The 13,224-nt window shown below is 43.8% G+C and overlaps 1 protein-coding gene across 2 annotated transcripts in view; it reads left to right on the top strand.

Moving 5' to 3' along the window:
* Positions 1–13,224, top strand: part of GFPT2 (glutamine-fructose-6-phosphate transaminase 2) — a 45,442-nt gene that overhangs the window by 23,316 nt on the left and 8,902 nt on the right. For both annotated transcript variants that reach the window (XM_060095061.1, XM_060095060.1), the window contains 6 exons: positions 1,947–2,026; positions 2,464–2,581; positions 8,331–8,494; positions 9,918–10,013; positions 10,093–10,190; positions 10,477–10,597. In XM_060095061.1, coding sequence (XP_059951044.1) covers positions 1,947–2,026; positions 2,464–2,581; positions 8,331–8,494; positions 9,918–10,013; positions 10,093–10,190; positions 10,477–10,597 — 677 coding nt within the window. The remainder of the gene's footprint in view (positions 1–1,946; positions 2,027–2,463; positions 2,582–8,330; positions 8,495–9,917; positions 10,014–10,092; positions 10,191–10,476; positions 10,598–13,224) is intronic.

The raw sequence follows: 13,224 nt of genomic DNA, 5'->3' as shown, positions 1-13,224 counted from the left end.
AGCTTCATCACCTTCATGCCAGGTGTGATCCAGGAATCAGCTGAGAGGGCCTGGGTCAGCCCACATGTCCTTCTGCTAGAGCCCTGCGGCCCCCAGCAATGTGTGGATTCACACAAGTGGGCACATGAGTGCCATCATTATATTCAGATGGGTGGATTATCCACCCATCCGTCCATCTGTCCATCTACTCATTTGTCTATCTACCAATTCATCTGTCCATCTATCTATCCATCTGTCTATCCATCCATCAATCAATCTGACCATCTATCTACCCATCTATCCATCCATCCAACTAATATTTGTTGAACATTTACTGTGTACTGGGCCCTGGGGACCTAGTGACACCCAACCTGGTCCTACCCTTAAGGTAGCAGTCCCCAGCATCTTTGGCACCAGGGACCAGTTTCATGGAAGACAGTTTTTCCATGGACCAGTGTCAGGGGGGACGGTTTCGGGATGATTCAAGCACGTTACATTTATTGTGCACTTTATTTCTATTATTATTACATTGTAATATATAATGAAATAATTATACAACTCACCATAATGCAGAATCAGTGGGAGCCCTGAGCTTGTTTTCACTTGCCACTCACCAATAGGGTTTTTTTTGTTTGTTTTGTTTTATTTATTTATTTATTTATTTATGGCTGTGTTAGGTCTTCGTTTCTGTGCGACCAATAGGATTTTGATATGAGTCTGCAAGCAGTTGATTTATTACACTCTCTGTGCAGTCAAACCTCTCTGCTAATGATGATCTGTATTTGCAGCCACTCCCCAGCGCTAGCATCACCGCCTCAGCTCCACCTCAGATCGTCAGGCATTAGATTCTCATAAGGAGCGGGCAACTTATATCCCTCACATGCGCAGATCACAGTAGGGTTCGCGGTCCTATAAAAATCTAACGCTACCGCTGATCTGACAGAAGACGGAGCTCAGGTGGTAATGCGAGCGATGGGGAGCGGCTGTAAATATAGACGAAGCTTCGCTCACTTGCCCGCCCGCCACTCACCTCCTGCTGTGTGGCCTGGTTCCTAACAGGCCATGGATCGCTACTGTGGCCCGGGGGTTGGGCACCCCTGCCTTAAGGACTGGACACTTGTGCAGGAGGACAGAGCAGGGCAGAAGATGGTGATGCTCTGTGATGGAGGTTGGGAGGCAGTGCACGGGGGGCCTCAGGGGAAGCAGGTGTCAGCCTGGGGAAGGCAGGCAGAGAAACCAGCGTGAGCAAAGGCAAGGAGCCCAGAGTGATTGTGGTGGCGCTTTAGGGATCTGCAGTTAGGCCAGGATGGTGATGGGGAGGGGCACTGGTGGGACTTGAGGCTCTTCTAGTCTCAGTGTGTGCTTACTGACACCTTTTGTGTGCCAGGCATGGGTGACAAGAGCGAACAAGATTGTAGGGACACTGCCCTATGAAACTCAAGAGCTGGTGGGGAGTGGGGAGGTGGGCAGAGGCCCAGCTCTACAGGATCTAGGTTGCCCTGTGGTTGCAGGCTTCATTGTGAAGGCACTGGGGAGCCATTGAGAATGAAACTGTGGACCAGACTGTCATAGTATCTAGGCAGGAAATTATGTGAATATATTATGATTTTATTTTTTTCTGGGACAGGAACTAATTTACCATTTGGAATTTAAGTCTTTCAAATCAGAGAATTATAAAATGCCAGTTGGTCCCTATCAAATTTTGAAACTCCTTTTAAAATCTGTTATCATGTTATTACTAGTTTGCAGAAGAAGATAGTGTGAAGAAGCAGTAAAGCTTTACTTTTCTGAATTGTCTGTAATTAGTGGCTCTATAACTTCTGGGACAAACCTTGGGATGTCTTGGGAGCCCTTTGCACTGGGGAGAGGGCTAGATGCGGGGACCCTCTCTTCAGAGCTCAGAGGACATCCAGGCCAGCCCAGGGTGTCAAGGCAATGGGTAACTCGATTCCCTCTTGTCCCTACAGGAGAGGCAGCCCCCTGCTCATTGGAGTGAGGAGCAAATATAAACTATCCACAGAACAGATCCCCATCTTATACAGGACACGTAAGTTTCTTGAGCAGGACTTGAACAGCACAGCACTGTTCTGGTGCCAGCAGCTCCCCTCAGAGGCAGGATGCCTTCCTTCACTCTGCTAGGGCCAGGTCCAAAAGGTTTTCATGCAACTGGGACGTGGCTCCATTTTTTCAAAAGCTTCTTCTTGCGGATATTTTCAAGCACATACCCAAGTTGAGGGAGCTGCTGCTGTGGTTCTGTTATATAAAGGCACCTGTGCCCTGATTGGAGTGTTGATTTGGTTTGTTTTGTTAATAGCCGATTCAGTGCTCTTACTATTTGGGGATCTTTTACGCAATTTGGCTGATGCAGCCAAAGCTAAAAATTGCACATTTCTCCCACACATATTCAAAGGGGAAATTGGCTTCTTCATGTTGTTCCAAGAAAATAGTCTAATGGGATTTGTGATCCTTTCCTTCATTTGCTAGGCAATATTGAGAATGTGAAGAATATCTGTAAAACAAGGATGAAGAGGCTGGACAGCTCGACCTGCCTTCACGCTGTAGGCGATAAAGCAGTGGAATTCTTCTTTGCTTCTGATGCAAGGTAGCTACACCTTGTTTCCTTTCTTTCCTAGGATTATGTAATCAAGAATGACTGGCTAAACACCCCCATTTCTTACTTACTCCCCCGTTTGAGCTGTTTTCTCAAGAGTCAGCAAGGCGAAGCGGGGATGGCAGATTTCAGCTCTCGGTGGCCCTCCTGACGGAATCCTTGCCCAGTGAGCACTTTTTACATGGCTGTCATCAGCAGTCCTGGTGGCCAAAGGCAAGGTCTACTGATCTACACAATGTTTGGGGCCTGTACAGAATAAATGAATTAATTGCCAACATTTTAAAATTGGGAAATTTCCCATAAAAATCTGAATTTCCAGCTTTTCTAAAAAACCAGCAGGTCTGAGCACACCAGGCTGCTCCCCCCAGCCCTCTTTGGGGCCATTCAAAGTCTGCTCCCTTTAGAATCTGGGGCAAGTGTCTCCAGACCTTTGGTCCTTCCTGAACCTTGCCCGCCTTTGCCAGAGTCTGACCATTCATACAAGACAGAGCCAAGACTGAGGGTTTTGGTCCAATAGATTCCAAAGTCCATGTTCTCATCAATACACCAAACAGTAATTCTGAAATTTGAGAAAGTAGGCTTCATGCCCATTTTAGTACAAAAAAATGTATACACACACATACACTTAGAAAAGACCAAAACACTTTCCTGCTAGTTGAAATAGAAAACCACCACAAACACCACCATTACTATCTCCTTTATCCAAACCTTTATTATGCCTCTTTCCCACCAGCCTCTGGTAAGGCCTTGGTGTGAAGCAGGGAGGACACCAGGTGAGGTCTCCTGGGTCACATGAAGTAACGGGAAGCTACAGCCCAGGCTGCAAGGCCTATTTCAGCCCACAGCCAGCATTGTACTTAATGCTGATAGGAAAGGTCAGCGTTTCCCAAACTGTGTTCCTTAGGGCACCATTTCAATGAGAAGCTAATATTATTTCAGTGATTCTAAGACATGCAATTATTCTATAGATTTTAACATCTGTAAGTGGCATCTGGCAATTATAATTTGCTACAGCTTTTATATACTTCTTAGAAGTATATAAAATAATCATGATCTTAAGATCAATGTTACCACTCTATGACATAAATCACAGCAAGATCCTTTTTGACCCACCTCCTAGAGAAATGGAAATAAAGACAAAAATAAACAAATGGGACCTAATGAAACTTCAAAGCTTTTGCACAGCAAAGGAAACCATAAACAAGACCAAAAGACAACCCTCAGAATGGGAGAAAATATTTGCAAATGAAGCAACTGACAAAGGATTAATCTCCAAAATTGATAAGCAGCTCATGCAGCTCAATAACAAAAAAACAAACAACCCAATCCAAAAATGGGCAGAAGACCTAAACAGACATATCTCCAAAGAAGATATACAGATTGCCAACAAACACATGAAAGAATGCTCAACATCATTAATCATTAGAGAAATGCAAATCAAAACCACAATGAGATATCATCTCACTCCGGTCAGAATGGCCATCATCAAAAAATCTAGAAACAATAAATGCTGGAGAGGGTGTGGCAAAAAGGAACACTCTTGCACTGCTGGTGGGAATGTGAATTGGTACAGCCACTATGGAGAACGGTATGGAGGTTCCTTAAAAAACTAAAAATAGAATTACCATACGACCCAGCAATCCCACTACTGGGCATATACCCTGAGAAAACCATAATTCAAAAAGAGTCATGTACCAAAATGTTCATTGCAGCTCTATTCACAATAGCCAGGAGATGGAAGCAGCCTAAGTGTCCATCAACAGATGAATGGGTAAAGAAGATGTGGCACATATATACAATGGAATATTACTCAGCCATAAAAAGAAACGAAATTGAGCTATTTGTAATGAGGTGGATGGACCTAGAGTCTGTCATACAGAGTGAAGTAGGTCAGAAAGAGAAAAACAAATACCCTATGCTAACACATATATATGGAATCTAAGAAAAAAACAAATGTCATGAAGCACTTAGGGGTAAGACGGGAATAAAGACACAGACCTACTGGAGAATGGACTTGAGGATATGGGGAGGGGGAAGGGTGAGCTGTGACAAAGTGAGAGAGTGGCATGGACATATATACACTACCAAATGTAAAATAGATAGCTAGTGGGAAGCAGCCGCATAGCACAGGGAGATCAGCTTGGTGCTTTGTGGCCACCTAGAGGGGTGGGATAGGGAGGGTGGGAGGGAGGGAGACGCAAGAAGGAAGAGATATGGGAACATATGTATATGAATATGTATAACTGATTCACTTTGTTATAAAGCAGAAACTAACGCACCATTGTAAAGCAATTACACTCCAATAAAGATGTTAAAAAAAAATTTCAGAGGAGAAGTCACAGAGAAATTTGTCTTTGACCTGAACTTGAGTTTCCATTAAGATTGCAATGCAGGGATATTACAGATGAAGGCAATCACATAAACCTACTATACTGAAACTTGCAGAGGTTATGAGTGTTGTTCAAGATCCCAAAGCAAGTGCATTGTGGAATCAGAATTTTAAATGAGGCCTAATGAACTAAAAACAAACAAACAAAAACAAGCCCTTTCTGTGATACCATGTTGCCTTTGAAGTCGTTTTTTTGGTGCGTTGGTAGAAACTGGTTCCAGTGTTTCTGGCAGGAATAACTAGTTCTGTCCCCCCGTGGCCCCCCACCCCCGAGTTGATCCTCAAAGTTTCCTTTAGAATGGACTTGCTAAAATGCAGACATGCAAGTATTCACGACGCCTGTGTCCAATCATTTCTCCTGCCATTGCCTACTTCACTTCTGGATTATATGAACAATTCACTGTCTTCTTTTATGCTTTTCCCTCCTCCAAGAATTCCTTTCTCCCTATGGGGCACCTGGGAAACCCACTTCATTTTTCAAACCTCAGTTTACATATTATGTCTTTTGTGCAGTCTTCTTTTTAGTGTTGTGATCACACGCTCCTTTTTGCTACCCTTGCACTTCTGCATGCCTGACTGCTGCACTCGCTACACTGTATTGTAATTGTATTGTTTACATATCTCTGTCTTCTCCTGGGCAACATTCCTTGCGGCCAGGTACTACCTTTTTTCATCTATTGATGTTGCTTTAGCATGTTAACTTGTTGTGAAGTAGTTAGTTATAAAAATGAGATTTGATTAAATTGAAAATTGTTATGTAAAAAAAAAAGATCAATGTTACCTTATATTCAATGAAGTATGGTAGATGTTTCTCAAAAGACAAAAAAAGACAAATGCTTGAAAGGAGATTAAAGAATTATTTGTAGGCAGTACAATTATATACTTTAAAAATCCACCTGAAAGGCTGTTAGAGGTCATACTCGTGGCTGGTCAGAGTATAAAGGTGTAGAAATTCGACATCCAGCAGTAGCCACTTTGCTGTCAGCTCAGTGAGGTGGGTGGTAGGGGACCACATCTACCCTGTTCCCCCTCATGTCTGGCACAGTCGGCTCTCAGCAAACCTTTGTTGAACTAAAAAAGTAATCTGTTTACCACAGCTGAAAAAGAAGTTTGAATCCCTTAAAATAAATTTAAATAAATTTAAATAAAAATAGTCCAAGAACCTGCTTGGAGAAGACTACAGAAGTTTACCATGAGAAATAAGAAGAGATTTGAATAAAGGGAGAGATTCCACATTCCTTGGTAGGAAGCCTTAATATTATTCTGAAAACATTAATTGGTTTAAAGTTAATTTAATAATTAGAAATTATTTTGAAAGATATTGACTCTTCTTAATCTGTAAATTCGATGCTATAATTAAAATCCTTGACATTATTTTGTTTGTTTAGGTTTTTGGAACTTAATAAAGTGATTCTATAATGTATTGTGTGTAGATGAAAAAGCATATACTGCAAAATAAGAGTGACAAAGGTGACCCTCTCAGGTACGACGGCACGTAGAGCTCTCGTGACAACAGTGGCCAGCATTGCTGTGCACTTATGGCTGGACACTGTGCTGAGGGCTTCACCAAGTCTATCCCATTTACTAATCACAACAAACCTCTGGTGAAGGCACAGTGGTCATCTCCCAGTTTAAAGCAGAGGAACCCGAGACGGGCTCAGAGGGGTCATGTCTGTGTTGCCCGAGGGCACAGGCTGGTAAGAGACAGGGATGAGGCTTCCACCTCAGGTCTAATTCCTGGGCCAGTAATTTTGATGACTGCCATCCATTTTGTAAATTAAAACAGTAATTATATTTAAACATGCAGATGTACACACACATGAATGCAAACACACGTATTAAGCACTGTCTGAAGGACAATACAGTGTAAGTAGCATTTATCTACTGGAGATTGAATCCGGCCGTTTTTACTTCTTCCTCTGTTGCCTGTGTTTTCTGCTTTTTATTCAAAGAATGTATATTGTTTAAAATATTTTTTCCAGTGCAGTGGCTTTCCGTCCTTCTTTGTCTTTTTCCCCTAGGATCTGGAGACACCTCTCTTAGAGCCATAGAACTTGATTATTTCTCTTTTTAACTTTGCATCAGTTTTAAATGCTCATTTTTCTGCACAGGGCACATGTTGGTGTAGCACTTGGTAGAATGAGCGGTTTTTTCTCCCATGGTCCTTCAGGTACCACCTTCATGGTTTTTACCATATCTATGTACCACCTGTACTATTGATGACCTAACTTTCTTTTTCATTTACCAACTTTTCTAACAATTTTATTTTTAAAAGAAACTTTCTGTTTCCATCTCAAGGGAAAAATCGTTATTTCCACACAGGGAAAGTTACTATAAAAATAAACACAATGACTGCACATTTCACTAGTGGATAGATCTTATAGTTTGCTTTTAAGTCCCCCTGCTTTTTCTTGCTTTGTGTATGTGTGTGTGTGTGTGTGTGTAAGAAAAGGAGTCATCTGTCCTAATGAGTTTCCCACTATATGGATTTTGTTGAGTGCCTCCTCCATGTTCTTCTGTTCACCGTATTTCCTGCAAACAGAAGTTTACAGGTGTCTAGAAGCTTGATCTTCAGGTTTGATTTTTTTTTTTTTTGGCATGACTATTTAATAGGTAGTGTGTCCTCCCATCAGGAGGCACTACGTCTTATTGTCTTTTTGTAGTACTGTTAAAATTGATCACGGGGTTCAAAGATCAGGAGCCTTATCCATCCATTATAAAGCTGCTCATAGCTTTTCATTTCTTCATTTCAGTAGCCACTGATGGACCTTGATTAGGGCTATTAATGATTAGGAATTCATAAGTTGACTATTATAATTCTATCATTCCTTCTTTATTAGCTATATTTCTCCTATAAAGAGAAACTTGCCTTCATAAACTGTGGTTATTCTGAAAGGTCATTTGGAAAGGCAAGATAAATGTTTCATCTTTTCCCTTTATGATTCAGAATGTGTTGGTTCCTGAGCATTCTCCAAAGGTGACATTGTTTGGATCCTGATTCAAGGAAAGCAATTATAAAAGGACATCTATGAGATTACTGGGGAAAATTGAACATACTGGATACTTGATGATATGAAGGAAAAACTATTACTCTTAGATGTGATAATGGTATTATAGTAGGGTGAAAAATAATCCTTGTCTTTTAGAGCTATAAGCTAAAAGGTTTACAGATGATTTGATGTCTGGGACTGGCTTCAAAATAATTCTGGGTGGAGGGGAGGGGCGGGAGGTATGAATCAATGTTTATATGCCATATCCTAAAATGCTATTCAGTGTTACTGATATGGACCCACATCTTGTAACTGCCAAGGACAGGCCCCATCTCTGACACCCATATTTTCCTTGCTCCAGTGCTATCATAGAACACACCAACCGGGTCATTTTCCTTGAGGATGATGACATTGCTGCAGTGGCTGATGGGAAACTCTCTATTCACCGGGTCAAGCGTTCGGCTAGTGATGACCCATCTCGAGCCATACAGACCTTGCAGATGGAATTGCAGCAAATCATGAAAGGCAGGTGTCCTCTGAGGGTCCCTGTGCAGCAGCCTCATGGGGCAGGTGCTCTGTGAGGGAGCTCCTGAGACTCTCTGCCCTGTCATGGGTGGGCACTACAGCCTTCCTGCCTGCTGTGAGCACCGGAGTGGGGCTGCAGGTGGTCTGTGGTTCATACATCTCAGAGGATGTGGGGCGCCTGGCCTGGCTACTGCAAAGGGGCTTCTGACCATGTCCCGGCACCAGGTCTCCCTGCTTGAACTGACCCCAGTCCATCAACTACCTCCCTTTACAGAGTCTCTGGGACACATTCCTACACCCCAGGCAACATTTCTTCTCTGGATGAGAGGCCTGCAGTAACGGGGGACTTTGGACTACTTTCTCCTTGTGAGGGGGCCTATCTTCCTGCACCCACACTTGTCTCCCTATACCCTCCTCTCCACAGGGCAGCCTGGGTAAATGTTTAAGAAAGGGAATCATACCCTCTTATCCTGCTGTGTAAAGCCCTCCAATGGCTTCCCACTGTTCTTAGCATAAAACCCACACTCCTTGCCACAGCCCACAGCCAACCACACGCAGCCTGGCCCCACCTTGCACAACCCTTCTCCATTGTGCCCCTCCCTGCCCACCCTGGCTGCCTCACTGTTACTCAGACAGGCGGAGTGCTTGCTCCCCTGGGGGTCATCACACTCACTCAGCTTCGCACAGGACCAGCTCCTTTGGATCATCTCCCCTGAAACGTCACCCCCTCAGAGAGCCCTTCCCTGATCCGTATCTGCAATGGCCCGACCCCTCCTCACTTGCTCTGTTTGCTTCGTGGCACTCTTTCTACAAGTTCTCTGCCGAGGGCAGCAGACAGGGACACTGTGATGCTTGGCATCATGCATGTGTGTATCGCAGAGGACACTCCCGCCCTGTCTGTGGACACCTGTCGACAGGCATCAGGCACAGCACCTGTCGAGGGTCTTACATGTCATCCGGTTTCATTCACATCAGAGCCCTAGAAATATGTGGCTGAAAAGATTTTTTGTTTTTTGTTTTAATACAGTGTATAGGAGGGTATTTGGTTTTAAAAAATTGCCTATTTCCTTAGGCTCGCTTAATTTGTACTTCCCTAAGTAGGTGGGTGTTAGGAAGTAAAGCACTTTACTTTCCTCTGGCCTTGCTAAGAGGAGCGTGGCCCAGGAAGGCCAGCCATGCATTTGTTACTTACATCCCTCCCTCCCTCAAGTTGCAGGGTCTGATATGCACATTGAAGATAATAATCATACCTTACCTGGCTTGTCACCATGAGTATCAGGTGGGACAATACCTGGAGACACCTTTTGTAATCTGCGGTAACCTTTACATGTGTCACTGTGACTAACTGCATAACAACTGTTCTTGATTAAAAGCTAAGCGGTGAAGGTTAAAATTGACATCCTGTTGATGTTTGTTTGACCAGGTAACTTCAGTGCATTTATGCAGAAGGAGATATTTGAACAGCCAGAATCAGTTTTCAATACCATGAGAGGTCGGGTGAATTTTGAGACCAACACAGGTAATCCCTTGTCCGAGCCCTGGGCCAATGCACAATCCCTGTGTCATGTCAGCATTAACACACTGCATGTGTCCTGCAGTGCTTCTGGGCGGCTTGAAGGACCACTTGAAGGAGATCAGACGATGTCGCCGGCTCATCGTGATTGGCTGTGGAACTAGCTACCACGCTGCTGTGGCCGTAAGTGCAACATGCTGGGCCCTTGATGGTGCCTGGGAGGCAGTGTTGGCTAGGACAAGATGAGTCTTAAATGCTGTCATGCATTTGGCCTTCCAAATGTGGTGCCATGAGCCAGTATGAGAACTGGCATGGAGCCCTTTCTCCTGCAGTTTGGCCTGTGAATGCCTGAAGTTCCCTGCTCACCTGGACGCAGAGATGCCATTTCATAAACTGTCTTAGAAGCCCAGCTGCCTTTGTCCCTGTAGTGCTCATGACTGACTTGAGTCCCCATTCTTGTTGGCTACAGACGCGGCAAGTGTTGGAGGAACTGACCGAGCTCCCGGTGATGGTGGAACTTGCTAGTGATTTTCTGGACAGGAACACACCTGTGTTCAGGGATGACGTTTGTTTTTTCATAAGCCAGTCAGGTAAGGGTTACAGGTTTTCGCTAGTTCATTTCAGGGCTCTGTCCTCTCAGTGACACACCATGCAGCTCCCTCCCTCCTTCATCCCATGAAGTTCTCTGCACATAGACCATGTGCCACACTCTGTCATGCCCAGGGTCATTCAACCCTCAGAGCCATCAGCTACTGTCCCATTTTATGGGGAGGGCCATGCAGCCAGGTTCTCCCTCCTCCTGCTGTTCCAAGTCCGGGACTTAAGGCACCACTCACCGAGATACTCAGAAGTGTGTGCTGGGTTTAAATTAGAGGAAAGTTTAATTCTGCTGGTTGAGAGTCACTTCAAGAACTGTGTGGGCACCATACAGTGCTCACGCAACCCAACAGTGGAAGGCATGGAGAGACACTACTCAGGTGTAGAGAGCCCAGGCTACCCTCAGCTCAGGAACCCCTGCCTGGGTGGCATTCTAACACTAGGCTTGGGTGTTTGCTCCAGCTCAAGGCAGGACGGAGGGTCACGGAGATGACCCATAGCCATATGCTTGGAGTCCCCACGAGCTCTAAGAGGATTTTTATAACACTGAATTATGGAAAATCCCAAACTTTTATAAAAGAGAGACTTGCATAAAGAAGCACCTAGGCTCAGCAGTTATGTTATGGAATAACTCACCCATCTTGTGTCATCATATCTACTTTAACCCCTCCCCTTCACTGGGTTATTTTAAAGTCAGTCTCAGACATCATGTTATTTCATCCATAAATATTTCAGAACGTATCTCTAAATGATAAAAGAAAAAATATAACACCAACGTCATTATCGCAACTGAAGCATTAACAGCAATACCCTAATATCTTTTTATACTGCTTTCATTATGAATTTTCAGTACCATTTCCATTTCAGTAACAAGCTAAGAAAAACTAACACAGACACACCCACCATCTAGCTGACCACCTCGTACCCAGGTGCTGCCCTCTGACTTCAGTTGCCACTGTTACCTTTGGGTTTACAATCCCGTCAGAGCCTAAAAATGTTTCATGAATTGGTGGAAGCCACTAACCAAAGAACAGAGGTGGTTTTAATGTGAAAATAATGCAGTGGCACCTCCTCAGTGACTTCACAGAAGGGGTTTAAAGTTTCATTTTGTTCAGCCCTTTACATTAAAATTTTTTAAACTGTATCAAAAATGGGGGCGTTGCCGATGAAGATAGAGCTCCCCTGCTCCCATAGGCGCTAAGGAAAGGCGTTGAGGCACCCCAGTGCACTAGACGCAAGTCTGAGCAGAAACAGGGGAGGAAAATTGGGCCATAGTAGCACCAGCCTGCACTGCAGAGAAGTTAGGACAGCACAACCAAGAGTGGTGGCTGTGTGAACATTGAATGTGTGGTTTTATGTTCTGGATCATATTTAATTTAGCTTGAGTTCTTTAGGGCTTACAAACATAGGAAGTTTGTGCTGGTTTATGCATGAACCTATTTAAGCTTTTTTTTTTTTTTTTTTTTTTTTTTTCTGTACGCGGGCCTCTCACTGCTGTGGCCTCTCCCGTTGCGGAGCACAGGCTCCGGACACACAGGCTCCGCGGCCATGGCTCGCGGGCCCAGCCGCTCCGCGGCATGTGGGATCTTCCGGGATCGGGGCACGAACCCGTGTCCCCTGCATCGGCAGGCGGACTCTCAACCACTGCGCCACCAGGGAAGCCCTAAGCTTTTTTATAAAAATAATTTAAGTACACACTAGGACAAGAAATGTTTTCCTTTAAAACAAGATCTGTTTGAGAAACACCATTTAGGGGCATTCTTGTTTTTTAACTTAAATCTCAGCCCATTCTGAATGGGCTAAAGACAGTTTAGAGTCCGAGAAAGGGCACTGGGAGCCAGGCCCACTCTATCACCCACAGCTACTTGGCCTTGAGTGAGTGAGGCATTGATTTGCTCCATCTCTGAGTACCTCATCCTCAAGGGAAAATGGGGATGATGCCCCCTACAGCGTTGTCATGAGAGTTCATTGAGACAGTGGATGAGCAAGCACTCGCCACATAAATAGTAGCAAAATCGTGACTCTGAGAATCAACCAGGGCACAAGGCCAGACTATAGTGTGTTGAATAGGAAATGGGAAGTGAGAAAGTGGAGGAGTATGTATAAACCACTCTGTCTTAATATTCAAGAGAAATTAGATTAGAGAAGAGCCGGGACAAGAGAATCTTGAGCCATTTTTAGAAAAAATAATCTCACATATTTTTCATGAAAACATCAATTGTAGAACTTAAATGTTCTATTCAACACTTAATCATGAACAAACTTTTAATAAATTCCTTCCAAATTAGTTCCACTTACTAATCAGCTTTCATCTTCTAGTTACATAAGTGATCACAATGAACCACATTAATTGCATTACTAAACACCCAAGTGATTCGAGTGACTCCCATATGCCTGTGCTGTCAGGGTCCCCACACGGAGGCCCCATCCAGTAGAACAGTTTACCAACTTTCATGAGAAAGGTCTTAACATCCCCTAGAACATGCACTTCACACTGAGTGGTAAAATGAGAAGTGATAAATTAATTTCAACCTTCAAATTCAAATCCCTATGAATGTTTTATTTTCCTATTTACTTTTAAACCTAAAAGAACTCTCCTTCTTCAAGATCTAAGTGCTAA

Source organism: Mesoplodon densirostris, chromosome 3 (genome assembly GCF_025265405.1).
Source record: "Mesoplodon densirostris isolate mMesDen1 chromosome 3, mMesDen1 primary haplotype, whole genome shotgun sequence".
Classification (NCBI taxonomy): domain Eukaryota; kingdom Metazoa; phylum Chordata; class Mammalia; order Artiodactyla; family Ziphiidae; genus Mesoplodon; species Mesoplodon densirostris.
The sequence above is the reverse complement of the archived record's forward strand: the minus strand, read 5'-3'. Positions and strand labels throughout refer to the sequence as shown.